At 37.1% G+C, this 22,730-nt stretch overlaps 1 protein-coding gene across 1 annotated transcript in view; it reads right to left on the bottom strand.

Annotated features, from left to right (window-relative positions):
• Positions 1 to 22,730, bottom strand: part of b4galnt4a (beta-1,4-N-acetyl-galactosaminyl transferase 4a) — a 297,930-nt gene that overhangs the window by 37,379 nt on the left and 237,821 nt on the right. The window contains exon 8 of the mRNA XM_079809876.1: positions 18,615 to 18,693. Within this exon, the coding sequence (XP_079666002.1) occupies positions 18,615 to 18,693 (79 nt within the window). The remainder of the gene's footprint in view (positions 1 to 18,614; positions 18,694 to 22,730) is intronic.

Genomic DNA, 22,730 nt, shown 5'->3' with positions numbered 1-22,730 from the left:
TTCTTTCAGAAGATGACATTAGGCAGTTTTGATTTAAATGCTACATATGCATATGACTACATATGATATCGCTTGTTTCTGCTTCTTCTTCACGTGTTTTGTTCAATACACTTTCAGAAAATGACATTAGGCAGTTCTGATTTAAATGCTACCTATGCATATGACTACATATGATATCGCTTGTTTCTGCTTCTTCTTCACGTGTTTTGTTCAATATTCTTTCAGAAGATGACATTAGGCAGTTTTGATTTAAATGCTACATATGCATATTACTACATATGATATCGCTTTTTTCTGCTTCTTCTTCACGTGTTTTGTTCAATACTCTTTCAGAAGATGAGTAATAGCGCCCCCTATCGTATAACAGTGAAAACCCGGAAAGCCAGAAAATTCCGTCAATGGTGAGAAAGCGTTTTCTCACAAATGACGGAAATTTCCTTTATGAGGTTGATAATGTAAATGCCTTTAAATCTTTTGAAAAAGGAGAAACTTGAGACACCGCTTTCCCAGTTACTTTGCTGAATTCTTCTATTTTGTACAGATCCAAGCTTGTTTATAGAGTTTCAATTTCTTTCTGCATTGGTGTGCTGCAAAATCAGCTATTTAGCTTACCAGGCTTAAGCCCAAAGTATACTTTGCACGTCCACGTCCGCGCACCACGATTTCGACCTAAAGGGAACCCACCATGAGTTTGGATCTGTTGCATCCGTCAGAGAATCCCTTCTTGTCTAAATGTCCGTTCACACCAAGAACGATAACTATAAAGATAACTATATTAACGTCCACACCAGCAGACAATATCGTTCTCTATATTTAGAAAACCAGAGAATATACCACAATCCCAGACGGAGTACTGAAGGAAAATGAAAATTGACCGGACGTACGTAGGAGGGTGGAACCAGGCTACTGTCAGAGTCCCTTCTTGTCTAAATGACTGTCCACACCAAGAACGATAACTATAAAGATAACTATATTAACGTCCACACCAGCATTATCTTTATTCTATGCACATGCTTGACTGTCACTTTAAATGCTCGAGCTTGTTACAACAGAACGGATTCTGATTGGCTGTCAGTGTTTTTATCGTTCATAGGCTGGATGAAATCATTTTGGAAGTGATTCCAATGATTTTCTTTCTCTGTGCCGTTATCGTTATAGCTGTGGTGTGGACTCTGTCATTCTTTAATATTGAGTTTAATATTGTTTTTTTTTTTTACTATATCTTTATCGTTATCTTTATAGCTATCGTCCTTGGTGTGAACGTGTCTTAAGTGGTGTTTTTTGGCCAGAACAAGTTGCAAAGTGGACCTGACAGTCAAAAGTCTGACAACAAAAGTCCTGTACTAAGACACAAAGTTTCTGATGAAAGTATTGCACAAAGTGACGAAATCACCTCTAGACAAAGGACGTCTCTTTAAAATTATAACGACAAGTTAAGGCCATCAAATCATCAAACCCTTTAGTGCCGGCAGGTCAACGGCTGATCAAAGTGTTGAAATGGTGTAGACAGGAAAAGTATAGTGATTGAGTACAATCCAGATTTAATGCCTTGTTTCCGACCTCACTGAAATGAAAATGTTGCACAACGACAAAATATTGTGTCATTGCAGTTGAGGCTAGTTAAAGTAGAAACTTAGATTACGATGGAAGAGATGGGATCGGTTGTCGTTTTATCGCATCAAACAGTTTAGGACATGTTAAAGTTGTTGAAGTCGAACTTCACTGGAATTTTGGAGAACACAGAAAAATATGAATCAAAATGGTTCATGTGGAATCAAGTGTGCTCCTGTATTGATTGTCTAGAAAAAAACGATTGATGAACAATGAATGGAACTATAGAAGATGGAGGGAAATTTGCTATTTATTCATCTACATTTCAAGCAAGGTCACCCTTACTAAACAGATTCACCCATTCAATCACAACACAACACACAGCAGGAAATGAGAGACACACACACACACACACACATCAACAGTAGCTTCTTCAGCAGCACACTTACAAACCACCCGACAAGCTACAATTCTTTTAATGACGTTGTGCAATTACCATGTCACTTCTGCTTATGCTCGCTGTAATGAGGGGAGACAGGCCATTTTCCACAGACATACACACACACACTCACACACTCTCACAACATTATTGAGGAATGACCAGTAAAGATGGATATACATGGGTAATTTTTGTGAAAACAATTTCATGCCATATTTCATTCCAAAATCTTTTTTTGACAATTAAGCACATTTTACACTTGAATTATCATTCTAATTTTCATTATTGTTTAACTTTTAACATTTTTACGTCAACATAAATTAGAAATTAAATAATATAATATATTTTAATATGTTATAATAATACAATTTCTTTCTTATCTTGACCCGGAGAAGACTGGTTTTGTGAAATTCACACAAGCATGCTTTTAGAAACTAGGTCTAGAATAAAAAAAATAAAGATTAGAATCACTCCAAGCGAGATTGAAACAGCGCCCACTAATATCACTTGAAAGTATAATAAAACCCATTGGCAGATATAAGCCTCTTCTTTGTGATAAATGTAGGTGCCTGGGTTTGTGGACACTATAATCATTCCAGCTTTTAGAAAAGACAGAAAGACGGAGTGCATGAGAAAAATATGTGTTGTGGCAGAGAAAACAAAGGGCTTTGTGCTTGTGTGTGTATGTGTACACATGTGTGCGTGTGTCATGTTTAGACCAAATGCAATAACCATTGAAATAACCTACAATGTAAGAACCTCCCAGGTCCCCTGGAGGATAATAATTTAATAAAGGCGCTAAATAATGTGTGCTTTTTTTAGCAGCTGGGGTCTATAGTAATTATGATGAGCTGAAATTAATAACTTTAGAAGTCTCTATGCTATGTGCCCATTGAGCTAAAGAAATGTGTGTGCTTTGAATTTGCTGTTCCTGTCTTCGCGCTCTCATGTGTCTGATGACATTTCTTCTGTGCAACAAAGGTCTGATTCACTGGCCTGAAACCTTCAGTGTGAAAAGACAAAAATCAATACAAGAGGGAAAACAACAAAATGTAACAATATAGCCTGAAAAGTGCAAGTGTGGCTGACAGAATTTTATTATGCTCAGTGCCCGTCTGCCTGACAAATGCGTACAGTCACAGCTTTTCGATCTTATCAAGAGTTCTGGCAAAGTTGAATTCCTGGGAATGGCAATTTATATTAAATGTTTTTTTATTTTTTTATTTGAAACAATCTTAATATTAACAGCTCTATTTGGTTTATTTAATGCATGTTCTCCAACAACATGCTGTATGAGATTATTAAATACAGTGCCATTAGAATATATTCAGAAAAAAGTAAATAATATAATATCAAGAATCACAACTATAAACTCAACTCAATTGGCTGGGAGACCACCAGAGGAAATGCATTGTCCCCCAATATTTGTTGTCAAAAAATACGTTTTCAATGGCAGATTATTTAATATTTATTACATTTATTTAACCCAAATCCATTTGTATAAATACTATACATTTTAAAAAACATGTACACACTGTAAAGTTTCAGAAGTGACAACTGCATTTAAATACAGGAGCGAATCCCCTAAATTAAAAGGGTTAGTTCACCCAAAAATGTAATTTCTGTCATTAATTCCTCACCCTCATGTCGTTCCAAACCCGTAGACCTTCGTTCATCTTCAAAACACAAATGAAGATATTTTTGATGAAATCTGAGAGCTCTCTGTCCCTCCATAGAGAGCAATTTAATTACCACTTTCAAGGTCCAGAAAGCAAGTAAAGACGTCGTTAAAATAGCCTGTGTGACTACAGTGATTCTACCTTAATTTTATGAAGCGACAAGAATACTTTATGTGCACAAAAAACAAACAAAATAACGACTGTATTCACTACAATTTCTTCTAGCCTGTGTCAGACTCTTACACTGTTGACGTAACATAAACTGTGAAGTGTTTCCTGGCAGAACAACTTGTGCGCATGCGTCGTGGTGATCACATGAACAGTGACGGCCAATGGTAAGCCGGCTTTCTGGAAGCACTGCACTGTTTACACTGCGTCAACAGTGTAAGAGTCTGACACAGGATAGAAGAAATTGTTGAATACAGTTGTTATCTTGTTTGTTTTTTGCGCACAAAATTCTCGACGCTTCATAAAATTTCAGTTGAACCACTCGAGTCACATGGACTATTTTAACAATGTTTTACTACCTTTTTGGACCTTGAAAGTGGTAATTAAATTGCTGTCTATGGAGGGACAGAGAGCTCTCGGATTTCATAAAAAATATCTTAATTTGTGTTTCTGGAAACGAACGAAGGTCTTATGGGTTTGGAGCGACATGAGGGTGAGTAATTAATGACAGAATTTAAATTTTTGGGTGAAATAACCCTTTTACGCTCCGTGTGCGTATGAAACACGACTTACTCCCAAAATTGTGATGATTGACAGCTTAATAAACATAATGTTCTGCCATCTGGTGTGTTTGGTATCCGCTATTTTTGCTGAAATTAATATTACAGCGACCAAACTCGTTATGTTTGACAATTTTAACTAAACCACTGTCTACATGGCGTCGTGTTTCGTTTATGTTTTGTAAGGCAGAGCATGAACTTGAAGTGTTGCCATGTGCCACATTCAACAACTTTTTTTGCATCAATTATACGCATTTTGAGGCTTGGTTCATAAAGCGATCCAGTTTATAAAGTTAATAAAGTAGGCAGTGTGCGATATTTTGGTCTCGTTTTCAATATAAAGCATTTATATGTTTTGGGGTGCCTCAGGGCTCAGTGCTTGGACCACTGCTCTTCTCCATCTACATGTCATCACTAGGATCTGTCATTAAACATCGATTTTTTATATCACTGCTATGCTGATGACACACAACTCTACCTCTCATTCTGCTCACATCTCAGCCTGCCTGAGATGAAGGACCACCACCTTTCAACTAAAGAAGACAGAACTGCTTATGGTTTCGGGCAACCCAGCACTTCATCACAACTTCTCCATTTAGCTAGGTTCATCATATGGTTCATCAACCATAACTCCATCCACGACAGCCAGGAACCTTGGAGTCATGATTGATGATCAGTTGAACTTTATAGACCACATTACTAGAATTGGCCGGTCCTGCAGATTTGCCTTATGCAACATTAGGAGGATCAGGCCCTTCCTATCAGAGTACGCTACACAACTCCTTGTCCAAGCTCTATTCAGTTCTATTCAGACTGGACTATTGTTATTCTCTCTTGGCAGGCCTTCCAGCATGCACTGTCAAACCTCTGCTACTGATCCAGAATGCAACAGTGAGAGTGGTCTTTAACGAGCCGAAGAGAGCACACATCACACCTCTCCTCATAAAATTGCACAGGTTGCCAATTGCAGTGCACATCAAATTCAAGGCAATGATGTTTGCCTACAGAACGACTACTGGCTCTGCACCGCTATATCTAAACTCAGTCCTTCAGACTTATGTGCCCTCCAGAAGCTTGTGGTCTACAAGTAAACGATGCCTTGTGATGCCATCCCAAAGAGGCAGAAAATCAGATCTTTACCCTGACTGTTCCAAGCTAGTGGAATGACCTGCCCATCTCTACCCGAGCTGCTGAGTCTTTAGCCATTTTCAAGACACGGCTGAAGACGCATCTTTTTCGGCAACACTTAGCCCATTAATACTAACACTTACTATTCTATATCTATTAAAAACAAACAAAAAACCTTGCTACGTGTACTGTTCTGGACTAACTGGGACTTGTCACAGCACTTGCATATTGCTGCCTTATTGCTGGCTTGATTGCTCCTCATTTGTAAGTGGCTTTGGATAAACGCATATGCTAAATTATTAAATGTAAACATAATGTATTTATCTCTGTTCATTAAGGGCTTGTTCTTGTTCACTTTTTTTCTAGTAAGATCTGGCATCAAAGCTTGTGCCACTTTCTCAATGGTTTTCAACGGCATCTCACGACCAATTTGTACGTATTTTACGAGGTGGCTAATTTGTATGAATTCATAGGATTTGTCTAAATCCCAGTGACGGATAGGATTAGGGGCGGGGTAAGGGGTAGGTAATTTGTACAAATTCATATGAATTAGCCACCTCGTAAACTATGTACGAATTGCCGTGAGATCGGGTCGGAGAAACACATCCCTTATGCGCATTTAAATATTAACAAATGGTTGTGATTTTAACGGTAAAAGACTGTAAAAATGCTACGGTTAAAAACAGTCAACTGGTTAACAGAAAGTTTCTGTACTCTATACGGTGAATAACTGTTACCTTACATGTAAATGTAATTTTACAGTAAAATACCATTGTGTGATTTAAAGTAAAAAAATGTAAATTGACATTTCCCTGAATTCCCTGCATGACACTTCACATTTGATGTATTTTCGTAGAAATAACTGTTTCTTCTTAGTTTTTTCTACATTTACATTTAATGTTGTTAAATGTTTATTGCATTTTTAAATTTTCAAGTGTGTTACCATGAATGGTGTTTAGTGTTTGTGTAAATGACACTGTGCACCTTCTCTATATTAGTATTGTCCTGCTAAAAGCTGCTTGTGATGAGCTTTTATTCATCATGTGACTCTCATCACCACTGTGATTGGTGGTTGTCAGTACATATCAAAGGTACATAACAGATATAAGTATTTCAATAGGTTGGTAATTTAACATTATTTCAGTTAATGAAATACGGTTATTTACTGTAAATTTAACTTGAATCTGTAAAACCTAAAATGTTGCTACCGTATTTTGTACGGTAATGTTCTGGCAACCACAGCTGCCGTTTTTTTTTTTACAGTGTAGTTTTTCAGTTTGGTTCCATACACACTGCACAGAATTTTAGTAAATGTGGTTTTCACTACCTGCACTTTTCAGCAGTTAACTCGATTCTCACTCCTGTAAGTTACTGAACTGTGTGTGTACAGAACAGGATTGAGCATTAAAAAGTGAGCTGACAACCGATATTAACTGTAATGTGTACATGGCCCTAAAATAAAATAATAATTCTGCAAGTGTCTTTCTGATTTGGTTCGCTGTGCAACACATCACACAATAGGCTACAACTACAAAAGCATTAGTAAACAATTATATTTCTCTTTCAAAAGCTGTTTTGTGTCAACCCTGTTTCAGTTGTTTTCGGGTTGGATATCATGCCAAAACGGCTAATGACAGCTTTAGTTTACAAATATAACTGCATTGCACCCTATTATTTATAGACAATAGGCTTGTGCTGTTGAGAACAATCGTTTTATTAATATATATATATATATATATATATATATATATATATATATATATATATATATATATATATATATATATATATATATATATATATATATATATATATATATATATATATATATATAAAAATACATATATTATTGTAAAATAAAAAAATGTGTATCACTGTTATTTTCCCCATTCCTCACGGGTCAACTCAAGATATTGTTGTGACATCTTTTCTTGGAAGCTCAGTCTAGAGCAGACGGTTAAAGTCAGGAAATACATTCTGAAAATTTCATTTAGAGGCCCTTTTGTATTTGCTCAATGCTTTTAGTGAAATGAGGAGCAGCCAGCTGCAGCTAAATCAAACCTAAAGTAGTTTCGAGCACTCTCTTCATTTCTCTCTCTCCCACAGAGCATGTGCTACGGACTGATGCTTGCTGATGGCTTCACACAGGGGGGCCATAATTGTTATTTTTGGCATTTGGGATGGTAACGTGATGACGTTCATTTATTTTACCATGTTTGTTCTGCTCAAATATTGCAGAACATCTGTATTCAGTTCATAATTCTTGATTCCCAAAATATAAAGGCAGTTTTTTAGTTTAATGTATAAAACCCTATTATTTTTGCGGAAGGAAAATATTAATTGCGATGATAAAGGGTCAAGTAAATAAAAAATTAGTTTAATGTAGTAATTGAGTAATGAAGCAAATGATTAAGATTTCTGTAAATATATTTACGCATACAGCGCACACACACGCACACAAACACAGATATTGTTGTTTCATAGGTATATACTGTTTATATATATATATATATATATATATATATATATATATATATATATATATATATATATATATATATATATAATATATATATATATAAAAAACAAGGTTCTTTCATGAAACTCTAGATGGCGCAGGTTGATAGGTCCTCAAAGGCACAATATGTAATTTTCACCACTAGAGGTAACTTATTCGAAACAAAGGCGTAGCTTGACGCCTTGATTTTGCGGGATCATAGGAGCTGTTGTCTTCACCTCAAAATAATCAGACGGGACTCGGGCAGAAATCATTTTCACGGATGAGATAAAGTATTAAAGATTTATTAACGTAACTGTAGTATGAAACAGGGTGGAGCGATTGCTAATGTGAGACGAGCGTGACACACGGCTCGACATCAGCAGAACTTTTATTATGCCACAGTCACCACTTCCGCTTCTTCCGCTCATGCGTATGTGGGGTAACGCAGTGCTGTTTTATCATATTAGATACATTTGAGTGTGTTGAAAGTTATGTTATAATGCTACTCTGTGCGTTCACTTGGCGGCTGCTATGAGACACTTGCTGCACACTGCAGTAAGCTAGATCGATATTAGTCATGGTAAAACATGGTACTCGAGGTAAACAAAGAAAACTAGATTCTAACAATAAGACGAACTGTGTTGAGCTATATAACAATGATTCATTTTCTGTCAATGAATATCTCCAAAGAGTTGCTCGCCTGTCTAATAAAACATAATATATTTATGTAAGCGTCTTTGGTGTTTCCATGGTTTCTATAAAATAAAACAGAAATCGAGGGTAACACTGGTATGATGTCATTGATAGGTGACGCATGGTCATGGTCTGTGTCCTGGTTAAAATTGCTTCTTTCTCTGGAATTACACATTCTTGGAAACATTTGGGATAATGTTCACAAGTCAACAAAATATATAACATTGTTCTAGTGTTTTTTGGATATTTTAAAGGTCCCATGGCATAAAATTGTCATTATATGAGGTTTTTCAACATTAATATGAGTTCCCCTAGCCTGAATATTGCCCCCAAGTGGCTAGAAATGTTGATCGGTGTAAACCGAGTTCTGGCTGTCTTTCTCTACCTTTGAGAAAATGACAGCCCAGATGAGCTGATCTCGAATTTTCCTGTTATGATGTCATAACAGGAACGGTTACCTCCCTTTCCTCCACCCAGAGAATTTGGCACACCCATGCAAGCGCTATATTTGTCCTCGAGAGATCATGGCTTGTGAAAGAGTGAATGCTGGCAGTTTCTCAGTGTTTGGATGTACAAATGAAAACAGAAGTCTTTTTTCAGTTCCTTCTGATCTGTGATCAGTGATTTCTAATGTGTAGCTAATTATTCAAGTTCACACAGAACTTTATTATTCGTGCACAAGCTGCGGCTTCTCTCTCTCCCGACAGAACGGTGTTTTCGTGTTTTCTATCTTGTGAGTCAGTGTTTTTTTGTAAGTCCTCGTTGCGTCTATCTGTTCTAAAATGTGCATACAGTCGTGAGTTTCTGCTCAACATCGGCAGAGGCACATTATTAGAGATAAACCTCACGCACGCCGAAGCTCGGGCTGCACTGATCGGTCGGCCTTCAACATCCCCGACCCCCAGTACTGCATCTGGCCCACAGCGGAGGCGCCTTATGCGGGGTAAGAGTGGGGGTCTCAGGGCTAGGCTAGCCAGCTATCACCACAATAAACTGGATTACATTCGATTACTGCTGTTGTGTCTTTGTTTGCGCTGTATACTCAATGCGCATCACTGACGTCACTGACGCTTTTCATATGATAGGAAAATATCTAAAAATAATGCTGTAATCAACACTTACTCGTAACTCGTTCATCTTGACAGCTTAATGGTACATTACATGTTACAAAGGTGGCAGAATAAGGATGAAGACGGACTCGGCGTGCCTGGGACTCTCAGATACAAACACAATAAACTCGCGCTGACAGCGCTCTCACAACTCTGTACAATATAACTTTGTTTGTTAGGAATCGCTCCGTCTCTGGTTCGTGATGTCCGGTTCGCGAACGAATCATTCTTTTGAACCGGTTCTTTTTAGTGAACCGGTCGAACCAGTTCACCAAATCGGACTGAATCGTTCTAAACTGTTCGCGTCTCGAGTCAGCGCTGATCCAAAATTTACTAAAGTTACTAACTTTCTGACATGAGTGACAGACAGCCCCTCCGACTAGAAATAAACGAATAACCTCAAGTATATGCTAGTAACTACAACAGTTCACTGAACTGAGAAGTTCTGAGAGAACTGATGAGAAGGGAACTCAGGTCCATCCGTCTCTCTGGCAGCAGCTCGTGCCTGCTGGTAGACCTTGTTAAACCACGCCCCCTTCGGTACAAGATCTAACACTCATTTCAAATGCAAAGATGTCAGCCAATCACAAAAGTGGGCATTTTTACTGAAGTCTCACAGCAGACACGCCTCTTGAAACAGGGCATTCAGCCACAGGGCAAACATCAGTATAGAAAAAATGCCTTTTATTTCTAAATTATGACATTTTATGATGTAAAAATCATACTAACAATATAAGTACACCTCAGGAAACATTGTAAAATAATAGAAAAATGCCATGACATGGGACCTTTAATAAAAAAATCTTACATATTGTGCCTTACATACTTTAACTCAATTTGTTTGCAATCACATCATTCTTTAAAGGGCACAGCTGACTATAAGTAACTATAAGTAATGCTGCACCTACATGTCAGCTAACTTTATTCAAGTATGTGTATTAATAGACTGTCTGCTTAATATCTGCTAACACTTTATTTTGATGGTCCCTCAACAGACATTCGACTGACTATAAGTAACTTTGCAAGCACATGTCTCACACAGCATAAATAGGTTTCGTCCTACATACACAGTTGTGTATTTTTCATTTGCAGTGGAGGACGGATGGGTGAAGCTGCTATATTCTGGGGTGGCTGGATAACAAGCAAGCGAAGTGATGTGATTTAGGAGAAGATGAAACGGGGGTAGGAGATAAAAGAGGTAGGAGGAGACAGTCAGTCAGAAAGAGTGATAAAGAGACAGACGGTATAGATACACTTTGTCCATGCACAATAAATAGAATGCACCGATACCGATACAAGTATTTATTTTAAAGCGGCTTTGAAATGATATGTATTGTGAAAAGCGCTATACAAATAAATGCTAACTGAATTGAATTGTATTGAAAATATATGTATCCAATTAAGCATAAATTTCATATTTACGCCTGTATATCTGCTGTGCATGAACTGATGAAGTGAAGCAGCTAAGTGGACGAGATGAGTGCACATCCCTTTTTCACAGAAGTTTCTAGTTTGGTGTTTCTAGTTAGAATTCACGTCCAGTGCCACGTTGTTTAAATAGCAAATGCACTTGCGCTCATCTGTTCACCCATGGGTGTGCTGGTCTGAAAACCAGGTGTGTTCAGGAGCATTGTTGGCGCGTTGCTATTTTGAGGCAACTGAAAACGACTGCGCCATTGACCAACCAAAACCTGGTCTAAAGTCAAAAGCGCAGTGTTTTTTGTGGTATTTAAAGGGCGTGTTAGTAATATGTGCCAATAGACGGGTGCGCATACACTCTTGTTACACACACAGGGATGCGCATCAGCGCACAAACATTTTTAAATATTAAAAATAAAAGTATTCCTCTCTGGAGAAGCGTTGAGTCTTTCCACTCGCAAATTCCGCCATGTAAATAGCAAATCCACCATGGTGCAAGCGCAGCTGGCTTTTAAAGGGAATGGGAGATGAGACTCTGATTGGTTTATTTCACATTACGCCCAAAACAGCACCCATGGTCTTGGTGCCCAAGATTAAAACATTTAGTTGACCTTGGCATAGTTGAATAACAAGAGTTCAGTACATGGAAATCACATACTGTGAGTCTCAAACACCATTGCTTCCTCCTTTATATGTAAATCTTGTGCTTTAAAAATACCACGGAAAAACAGGCGAATTTCAACATAACAACGACTGTGACGCAACAGTCGGGATATGTACGCCCCCAACATTTGCATATGCCAGCACATGTTCAAGGCTAGGCGGAACTGCACAGCCGAATCATTGCAAATTCTGCAGGTATTGTGAAGAAACAAGCGTCACGTGAGGATAGCGAAAATGGCAGATCATGGAAATAAATGTTATGTTCCAGGCTGTGCAGGGGATGTGAGGACTTTTCATACCCTTCCCACAGAACAAAACAGTCAACAGGCATGGTTGATGTTTATCTATAACAATTTAATTCAAAGTTGTTAGTTTGCAGTTTTTCTAACCTGGGACAATATCAAGCAGGCTTCGCTCAGCCTCTGAAACTGAAGAAGGGGGCAATTCCAACTATATTCCCGCAAGCAGTAAGTAGTGATTTTATCCACTTCAGTACTCTACTTTCAAACTGTATTGTACAAACAACATATTTATGCGCTACCCAGTTCGTTGTTTAGAGCTTGTGATTCAAAGTGAAGAAGCTATCATTGTAAAATCATACAGAGCTATATGCTAGTTAACGTTTAGGCTGAAGTTCTAGTATGGACGTAACATTTGCATTTTACAGGTTCTTACTGAAAATAAAGACTAAAGGCTATTAAATACTCCACAAGAACAGAGAAAAAAGTTCTCACTCCCAGGGCTGCGAGAACAAAATTACGTCATTTTGTTCTCGCAGACCTGGTTTGGGAGTTCTCGCATCTTGTTCTCAAAACATCGTCTGAGCAGAACTTTTTTCTTGTGGGTGTCCGAGAACTATTGTGTGATTGGTCAGAAATTTAAACATGTGCTGCAGTGGGTGGGGCCTCTGAGGACTCCCTAGAAGTTCGGCACCTGCTTTTCTCGTAAAATATGGAATGTCCTGGCCAGAACGAACTTTGTTCTGGTTCTTGCCACCTCGAGAAAATTAACAAATTTCTTTGTTCTTGCGGAGTATGTACCAAGCTTTAACTTACCACTCAGAAGCGTCCATTTCCAATCTCAAAACAATTGGTTGTTTCTCAAAATCTGCATCTTCGTCAGAAACAGGCTCAAACATATAAGGTTGGATGCCTAATCTGTCCATTGTCATGCCGGACAGTACAGATGTGTTTGCTGCTACTGAAATGAGCCGCGCAGTGAATGCAGCCAATCAGAGCAGAACTCCAGACCATTTCATTCTAGGGACAATTTCTAGGGTTGTAAATGGACTTCTAAAACCGTATCTGGACAATGTTTGCCTTTAAATAAGTCACATACCCTCTATGTAGATATCAGAGAACCATTTCAAATATTGTATATATATTTCAACTAATTTAAGGGCACCTTTAAGAGACTAGGGACAACCTAGGACCACGCCAACTGTTTTTTCCATCGTTAAACTAGCAAAAGTGGATTCGGACTCTAAGTGCACCTGCACCATGAGCTTCAGACCATGCGCTGAGATCGTTAAAATAGGGCTCTAAATGTGCACTGTAGATGAAATAGCGAGCAATAGAATGAACAGTGAACAGAACAGAACAGTAACAGAAGCTCGTACTACATTTTAACAGGCATAATTAAGCATGAAAATAACTAATAGGGAAATTATATGATTACTATTATTTTGGTTTCTCTACCCATTTTTTTATTATTATATTTAAATTATTCAATAAATAACATTACATAATATATTAAATATTCTTTTAATGCAATGAAAATACAGGGATCGGTACTCAGTATCGGCGAGTACCAAAAATGAAAGAATTGTTTCTGACTCATTCTGGAAAAAGTGATGCAATGCTTAATGAAATAAACTGGAAAGATTTTGGGGCAAATACACTTGCTAAATGATAACAGAATGTGTTTGCTGGGTCAAACAAAACATGGATGGATTGGACACATAGGTGCAATTTGCGGGTTAGACAGATGGGACATGTCCGCACCACTACTGCCAGGTTCGATATCCTGCCACTTTTTGAAACACCTCGTGGCATGGATGTACCACTAATGAAACATCTCCAGTTGACTAGCAAAGCATTCATTTAGTTTGTTTGTTAACTAAGAGGCGATCTGGTTCTGGAATGTGTTGTTTTGAAATCATGCTGAGCGCTACCACTGTTATCAGTGGCGGAAGGCAACTGTTCTCTCTCTTGGCGCTAGCTTCACATAGACGAGCGCTGCAATCTATCTCTTAATGCTGTTGCGGAGACTCTCTGGTAGTTCTGGTGAAATCACAAAACAAAATGGCAGCGGCTTTTTGTGCAAATAGAAATAGATGCTTTTTACCCTAAGTGAAAATAACACATTTTCTTAGCGATAGATGATATTTACACTGTGCAAATAGCTATAGATACTATTTACTAAATCAAAATAGTGATATATTCTATTTACACCATGTAAAAGTAGTTCTTTGCAATACGTGAATAGTAATTACATGCTATTTATACTTTATTTTGACAGATACATACTATTTGCACCTCAGTATTGTTGTACATTAACAGGATGCAATAATAACAGAGTGTAAATGATTATATTTATTTAAATTATGAAATGGATGCCGCCTTAATGGGACAATAAAAGCCCTCCCTACGCCGACCCCTAACTCTACCCAATAAATGCTTTTATTATTATTAAACATTTCGTTAGGTAATTTATTTCCACTTTTAGAACATTTTCTTAATTTTTATTGAAAGTAAATGCCTTTCCGATGTGATATGTGATGGGAAAAGGGAGAAGAGCGAGCTCTGCAAAAGGCAGATTCGAACCCGGGTCAATCACATCCAAACAAAGATCCTTAAGCCTACCACTTTACTGACTGCACCACTGAATATGTTGAAATATGTACAATTTATTTGTAATCTAGTTTGGCCCAACCAGGCATTGTTGGGCGGAGCTAGTGTGAATAGCACTTTTGCACTTGGTGTAAATAGACACTCCGAAACAAAATGCACACAAACATGTCCATGCTCACTGATGAACATCTTTGGTTTTAATGAGAAAAAACAAACAAAAAAACAACTATACGAGAGCAGATTAGAGCCCAGAACCTCTCTGACACGCTTAACAAAAGTTCTACCACCGGACCATTAAAGGGTCACGAAACCCCCTGTTTCAGCAGCAGTCCGTTCTCATACAGTTTTGAAAAATGCTATAAAAGTGGCCATGGTTTAACGGCGGAGTGGAGGGGGACGAGGGGGACCCAGAGACTGACAGCACATCTACGGCTTCTGATTCAGACAATTTTATTTCGCTCTCATTAAAAGCATCAAAGTTTCCCACAAATGCACGCTGCAAATGACCATTAAGTTACACGCAACACAATATAAACATGGCTTTGTAAGCTCAACGTTACACAAATACATTTACATCCTGTGACAGCTATAATTCAATGGACAATTAAATGCACAGCCATTCGCAATTTGTTCTCTGCATCTATGAACATGCTGTTGCATACCTTTGATAACTTTTGAGGCTTATTTTGTGGAGTTTTTATGAGCCGTTTGGTCGGTTAAATGGGTGTAAAGAGCGTTTACACTCACAGTGTGGATGAATCGCGTAGAAGATCTATTGAAGAGAACGTAGGCAACGCAGAAACTCATACAAAGCGGAAAAAGCACTCGTTTTTGATCCATTAATTCATCTCTCACTTACTGTATGCAATCTCACTGTTTGAAGCACCAGTCAGAGGAAAATGCGTATCAACGCGTGCTGTCATGAATTAAGCAACGCGTCTTCTCATAGGATAAAGACATGCAGTCTTATGAATAATTATGAGACACCGTTGAGTCATCAGGAAGTTGAAAATAGAGCAAAAAGGTTTCAAATTAACTAGTTTTTTCCCACATTCAAAACTAACAGATGGTAACAGTGTCTTCCATTATGTTCAACACACATAATTCTGTTAAAATTTCTTTGGTTTAGGGTTTCATGACCGCAGCAACTTTTTAAAACAAATGTACGCCTCTGATTGGACGGAAGGTTTACCCCTTTTCAAATCAAAGTGTTTTTAATGACATAATAGCACTGACAGTTCAGGCATTTAAAGTTCAGAACACACTTCCACAAACCAAAACATCTACTTTAGAATATTTTAGTCATTTTCATGGGCTGATTTGTTCCAACACTAAAATGCGGTTCCGACAACATGAATGAAATAAATAAATAAATGTTAAGATAAACCAAAAAAAAAACACCCACTAAAACACTGCCGATATGAAATCTCAGAGGCAGAATGTGTTGCAATAAATGTAATAAAACAGTAAGACAGACTACGAGGCTTACTGTCTCTTCACAGAATGGTGAAAATAATGTCAGAGGTACCTGGAGAGTACACTATATGTCTAGTGGAGTTCAGGGTCGGAAATTAACTAGGGCTCTGGGCAAAAATGCCTCCAAAAGTTATAAAAATGGCCCAGATATGTGATATGTGGGGACAAAAATGGTCCGCCGTAGTGAATTGTTTTATGTTGTGTCATTATTTGTTTAGCATTGATTTAGTGTCACTGCAGACACCATTATGACCTAAATAAAATTTGCTGTACAAAAATAGAATTTGCAGAAAATCCCAACAAATCTAATTAAGTCCTTCGGATGAGACGTTAAACCGAGGTCCTGACTCTCTGTGGTCATTAAAAATCCCAGGATGTCCTTCGATAAAGAGTCCTGGCCAAATTTGCCCATTGGCCCCTCTCCATCATGGCCTCCTAATCATCCCCATATACAGATTGGCTTCATCACTCTGTCTCCTCTCCACCAATCAGCTGGTGTGTGGTGGGCGTACTGGCGCAAAATGGCTGCCGTCGCATCATCCAGGTGGAGCTGCACATTGGTGGTGGTTGAGGAGATTCCCCCTTCTATATGTAAAGCGCTTTGAGTGCCTAGAAAAGCGCTATATAAATCTAACAAATTAATTAAGTATTTCATGTTATTAAGTGCATGTTATTTGGAGGAGAAGAAATCTAAAAATCTCCTATAGAAATCAATTCCGGGGGCAAATATGGCACCTTATTAAAAAAAAAGGTCAATTTATAATAACACTGTTATGGTTGCAATTAAAGAGGAAAAGACACAGATTGTTTTGTTAAATGTAATGTATGAAATTATTTACAAAATCAGTATTCAAAACATGTTCAATAAAGCCTAGCATAATAAAAAAAAAAAAGTATTTCCATGACATTGATTAAGTGGAAGTGTTGAGAATAATTTTGAAAAATAAAATAAAGAAAAGATGTTATTTGTACCTCATCTAACACACAAAAATAAGTTTGTTGGTATAAACGTGTGCATTTGTGTTGATTCAGTCAGTGATGTTAAACAATAGTTTTGACTTGAATAAAACTACTTCATCTAGGTGTTAACATTTTTAGGTTATTATTGTTTCAGTGCATGTAAAGTGGCCAAACACAGATGATTTTGTTTATACAATTGTAAATCATTAATTTCTATAAAAAAAATGTATTTCATGTATTAGATTAATTTATTTAACAAAGCAGTATTCAAACCACAGAATGTTCAGTAAATGCTACAGTTGCATAATCTAAAAAAGTATTTTCATCACATTGATTTTGTGGAGATATTGAGAATTAATCTGAGCAAAAACGAACTAAAACATGAACAAATACCAGCAGACAGACTGATGAAAAGACCTCAACTCAATGCTGGTCAGGTTGAGAACACAATAAGAAGTCACCCACTTTTAAAACCCCAAACAGAGGCTTCCAGGGGGACTGAATGGAGAGTTATCAAAGATGTGAGTGAAAACAAAAATGACCAAAACATTCAGTATCTTCATCCGTCCTAGCATGTGGAAAAGACTCGTATAATAACATTTACCAAAGTGGACAATAACAGTTGTTTTGGTTATTCAGATCATGAATTGTCAAGGATGCATGACTGTGCATGTTTAGATGGAATAAACAGAATGTGAATTGGAAAGCACTATGTGGTCTGAAATGCATTAAGAATCGTTTCTGAAGCTCTGAGTGTTACAAATCCTATCTTGTTTCTCGATATGCATTTTCTGTTCCCATTGTTCCAGTTTCACTACCTATTTACTTCCTGTTTGCTTTTGTTTTGCCCCGTTGTTTGTTGCCATAGTTATTAATTTCCCTCACCTGCACCTTGTTAGCCCCTTTATATTTTGTGTATAGACTGATTAGGCATAACATTATGACCACTTTCCTAACTCGTGTTGGTCCCTCTTTTGCTGCCAAAACAGTCCTGACCCGTCATGGACTCCACTAGACCCCTGAAGGTGTGCTGTGGTATCTGGCACCAAGAAGTTAGCAGCAGATCCTTTAAGTCCTGTAAGTTGCTAGGTGGGGCCTCCATGGATCAGACTTGTTTGTTGAGCCACTGCAGACCGGGAACAGCCCACAAGACCTGCAGTTTCGGCGATGCTCTGACCCAGTCATCTAGCCATCACAATTTGTCATAATGTTATGCCTGATCTGTGCGTAAATCCCTGTTTTTCCTGTGTTCATTGTCAGGTCTTGTCCTATAATGCCTGTAATTCTTGTGGCTTTACTCAGTTCTGTTCCTTGTCTTCAGCTGTGTATATTTTAGTTATATTATTATTAAAGACTTTAGTCTTTAGTCTCAAAGTTCCCCTCATGTTACAATGAGCTTAAGTTTAGCCAAACTCACCCCGACTTCAACGTGATCCGAGCCTTTGTCGTCCTGCTTGTGGAGAATCTCAAAGTAGTATCGTCTGGAGGCCATAAGACTGAAGGGGAAAGAAAGAACGAACATGAAATCTTAATATCTTTCATTTGTAAGTCCTGTATTTTTATTACTGCATTAACATATATTGTATCTTATCATATCCTATATTGTACCATATCTTATTAAAGCAATAAAATGGATTATTGCTTTTAGAAAATGGCAACAATAGCTATTCATGTGACAAAAAAAGCAGCAATGTTCAATAAAGTTACATATATTAATACTTATAATTGGGAAAATACTTATCTGTTGCAACACAAAAATTACTAAATATTAATATGGCGCTTTAATACAGATTGTTTCAAAGCAGCTTTACAGTGATAACAGGAAAGTAATGGTCAATGATGCAAACCGAGTTCAACTCTGCTGTAAATCAGCTCTAAAGGCCGCGACATACTCAAGGCAAAGTTCTTTCTCGTTCTTTCTTTTGAAATACGTGAACAGCGATATACCATTAGCGAACATCTCGCCATTCCATATATGTAAATATGTGCTGCGCGCTTTCCTTTCAATAACAAAATAAACATGCAACAAAAATGACAGCGGTGAGAAAACAGCAGTAAAGAAAGCATCTGATCATAGGGATGATGATATGTTTGCACATTTTCTTAAGTACTTAAGTAAAGTCACGTCACGTTACGGTTATTTATATAGTACTTTATACAATTGATCAATTAAAAGCAAGCAGCTTTACAGCATTAAATATGACAAAAACACCATCAGTGTCGCTTTCAATTAGAATTACAACTTCATTTTCTACTTTAAAGCAGCTCTCCAGTGTTCATGTTCAACAGAAGAAATGAACCGGAGAAGATTTCCACATCAAAAGAAGGTAAGGTAACATCATTTTGCAACATATTTATATCATATGATATATACTATGTCGTACTGTTCAAAAGTTTAAAGGTGCTGTATGTAAGAATGACAGCTAGTGGTTGAAATGGGTACAGCAGTCCAAATTCAAAATTTTGTTTACTCATAGAGATATTTAGATGGAAGCCGAGGCTTTTTAGGTCGGGTAGAATCTACGATCTATGATCCAGTTTGTTTGCTTGCTTCCATGGCAACAATACGCAGTGTTTTCCGCCAACTAGCAACCTGGGGTGTCGAAATACTATTGGGTAAACTGGCAACGTGCGTTAACACACAGGCCAAAACAAAAACAGACAATCCGACACAGAACTAACATGTCAAAGTAGAATAACTGCATGTTTCCTAAATATCACATACATATGATGGTATTTTTATGCTTTAGTGCAGTCAAAAACTTACATACAGCACCTTTAACTTTCGGCTGATTTGATCAAAATGGAGTCAAAAACTGAAAATATTGTGAAATATTATTACAATTTAAAAATGTAATTTATTCCTGTGAATTTTCAGCCACTACTCCAGTCTTCAGTGTCACATGATCCTTCAGAAATCATTCTAATATTATGATTTGCTGCTTAATAAACACTATCAATGTTGAAATCAGTTGTGTTGCTTCATAGTTTTTTGGAATTTATTTGAAATCGAAATATTTTGTAACATAAATGTCTTTCATGTCACTTTGGATCAATTTAATGTATCCTTGCTGAATTTAAAACAAACAAACAAACAACCTATTTTTGAATGGTAGTGTAGGCTATATCATATTGAATAAGTATCATCTATCATGTTTTAAAGTGATATTGGAGTGTTATTGGTTGTGTACGTGTGAATTGCTCTCTTATGTGCTCTGCTATGGCACTCATCTCATCAAAATCACATCTCCTCAAATGGGCCACATCTGCTGTTAGACCAGCACAATTAGAGCCCTGCTTGATTTCACACCTTATTACACCTCCAAATGTGACACGTTACAAACATCACTCACGGGTGTGACTCGATCTGTCACTCTCCTATCAATACAGCACTGATGTCAGGGAACAAAACAGTACTTAAACAGCCAAAATCTTTGGGGTGAGGCTCCATATTGTATTTACATGCACTAATTATTTTATATTTGTTTTTTGGTGCCCTACGCAATTTGAGAGATGATATTTGCAACATGAGGTTGCTGATGAGTAAATTTGCTCATGCATATTCATGAGCGCTGCTAATGCATGAGACATAATTCTGCTCAGATGCTAACGCAAATGTCTTGTTTGCTCCAGTGGGCCTATGAAATACTGAGAGCAAATAGAAAGAGGGAGAACAGATGTGGGAAAGGGATAAAAATGGATGGATTGAAATGCAACCAATGGAGAAACCACCTATAGCGGTTCTATAATGCACGGTTCAAATGATAATTAATGACAGAGACCAGTATATTCTTTAGTATTATGTTATGTTATGTTATGTTATGTTATGTTATGTTATGTTATGTTATGTTATGTTATGTTATGTTATGTTATGTTATGTTATGTTATGTTACACTTAAACACGCAGTATTATAATTAATCAAGCTCAAATTATAATAATTAATAACATAGACCACTATTTTATTGAATAATAATATAATATAATTAATATAAACATGCAATATTATAATTTATAAAAACATCTATAATAACTAAATAAATAAATAAATAAATAAAAGCGAGAAAATTGTGGGAAATGTAATTGTAATGCAGAGCTCAAATTATAATTAATAACATATACCACTATTTTATTGAATAATATAATAATATAATATTAAATATAATGCTTAAACATTCAATAATAATATATCAAATGTAATATATAATTAATAAAAAAATCTATAATAAAAATAATAACTTAATAAATAAATAAAAGCTTGAAAAGTGTGGGAAATACACCATTGTAATGCATAGCTCAAATTCTAATTAACATTGACCACTAAACTTAACAAAACAAAACCATATATTATTATTATTAAAAAGTATATATCTTTATAATTATAAATACATATTTATCAAATTAATATGTCAGACAAAGGTCTGAAAACTAATTTAAATGTCACTCCGAGGTACGGGTATGTTAGAGACTGGTCCCCTCGTAATTCAAACACTGCAGTAATGTACTGCAAAGTTATTGAAAGAAAGGAAAACATAATTTCAGATGAGAAGAAATGTAAGAGATAAGGAGAAAGTGTGTAAACGAGAAAAACAGGAAGTGTGATAAAGTCTGCGGTTAAAGTAGAAAATAGACCCTCTCAGCGGGAAAAGGTGAAATCCTCAAGAGCGTGAGTGGGCCGAAATCTCTCGGATTGAGAATTACAGTCAGAGGAGGGTGTCGGTGACAGTGCAATTTCCTCGACTTCACACCGACTGATTCGCTCTGCCCGTCTTATATTCCACACTACAATCAATCACAGCAGGTGTGCCGGCATCGTGCCAAAACAAAGAGGACCTTCATAAAGTGGAGTGGAATGCAGGAAATAGGAAGATCTTTTACTGAGACCTAGTGAGCTTCCCAACAAGGTAACGTTTTTAGGCCTCACCGTCAAAAAGGTTGCTTTAAACCCTAAAAATCTAAGGCTAAATTTCTTATGAATCCTTAATGGAGACGGCAATCCAAGAATGCATATACGATAAGTGAAGATTTTCATCCAAGACTCCAGAGTAAAAGGAAGTAGAATTTATTCAGTATTTCAGAAATTTCACCTTCAATATCTGTCCTTTTTAATTGGAATCTATGCAATTTTGACTCACTTCGTCAAGAGACACGCTAGTGACTGATGCTAACGGCTGCGGTCTTCAGTGTCCTTGTTAGCGCGCCCGCCAACCGCCCCAGACACTGCGGTTCGAACATGTTGACCAATGGAAAACTGCTTGGTTTGAAAGTGACTTCTACACCAGTGACCAGTGACCGAACCTTTCCCCAATATGTGTGTGTGTGCTATGTATTTTTTATGCTTAGTAGCATACTGAACTGTTAGCTTAGCAACATGCTAACATCATGCTGACTAAGCACACCATAACACTCCTGTAGAATCTCTATTAATGTATTTTAAGTGATAACATATTTATTGTTTTTAGGTAATGCTAGGGAATTAACTAATGTTACTAACTAAATAATGGTAATTGTCTGGAACTCACTGAGGTCGGAAAT

This window comes from Gobio gobio, assembly GCF_949357685.1.
Source record: "Gobio gobio genome assembly, chromosome: 25".
NCBI classification, from domain to species: domain Eukaryota; kingdom Metazoa; phylum Chordata; class Actinopteri; order Cypriniformes; family Gobionidae; genus Gobio; species Gobio gobio.
Note: the sequence above shows the minus strand (reverse complement) of the source record. Positions and strands in the feature narration are given on the sequence as shown.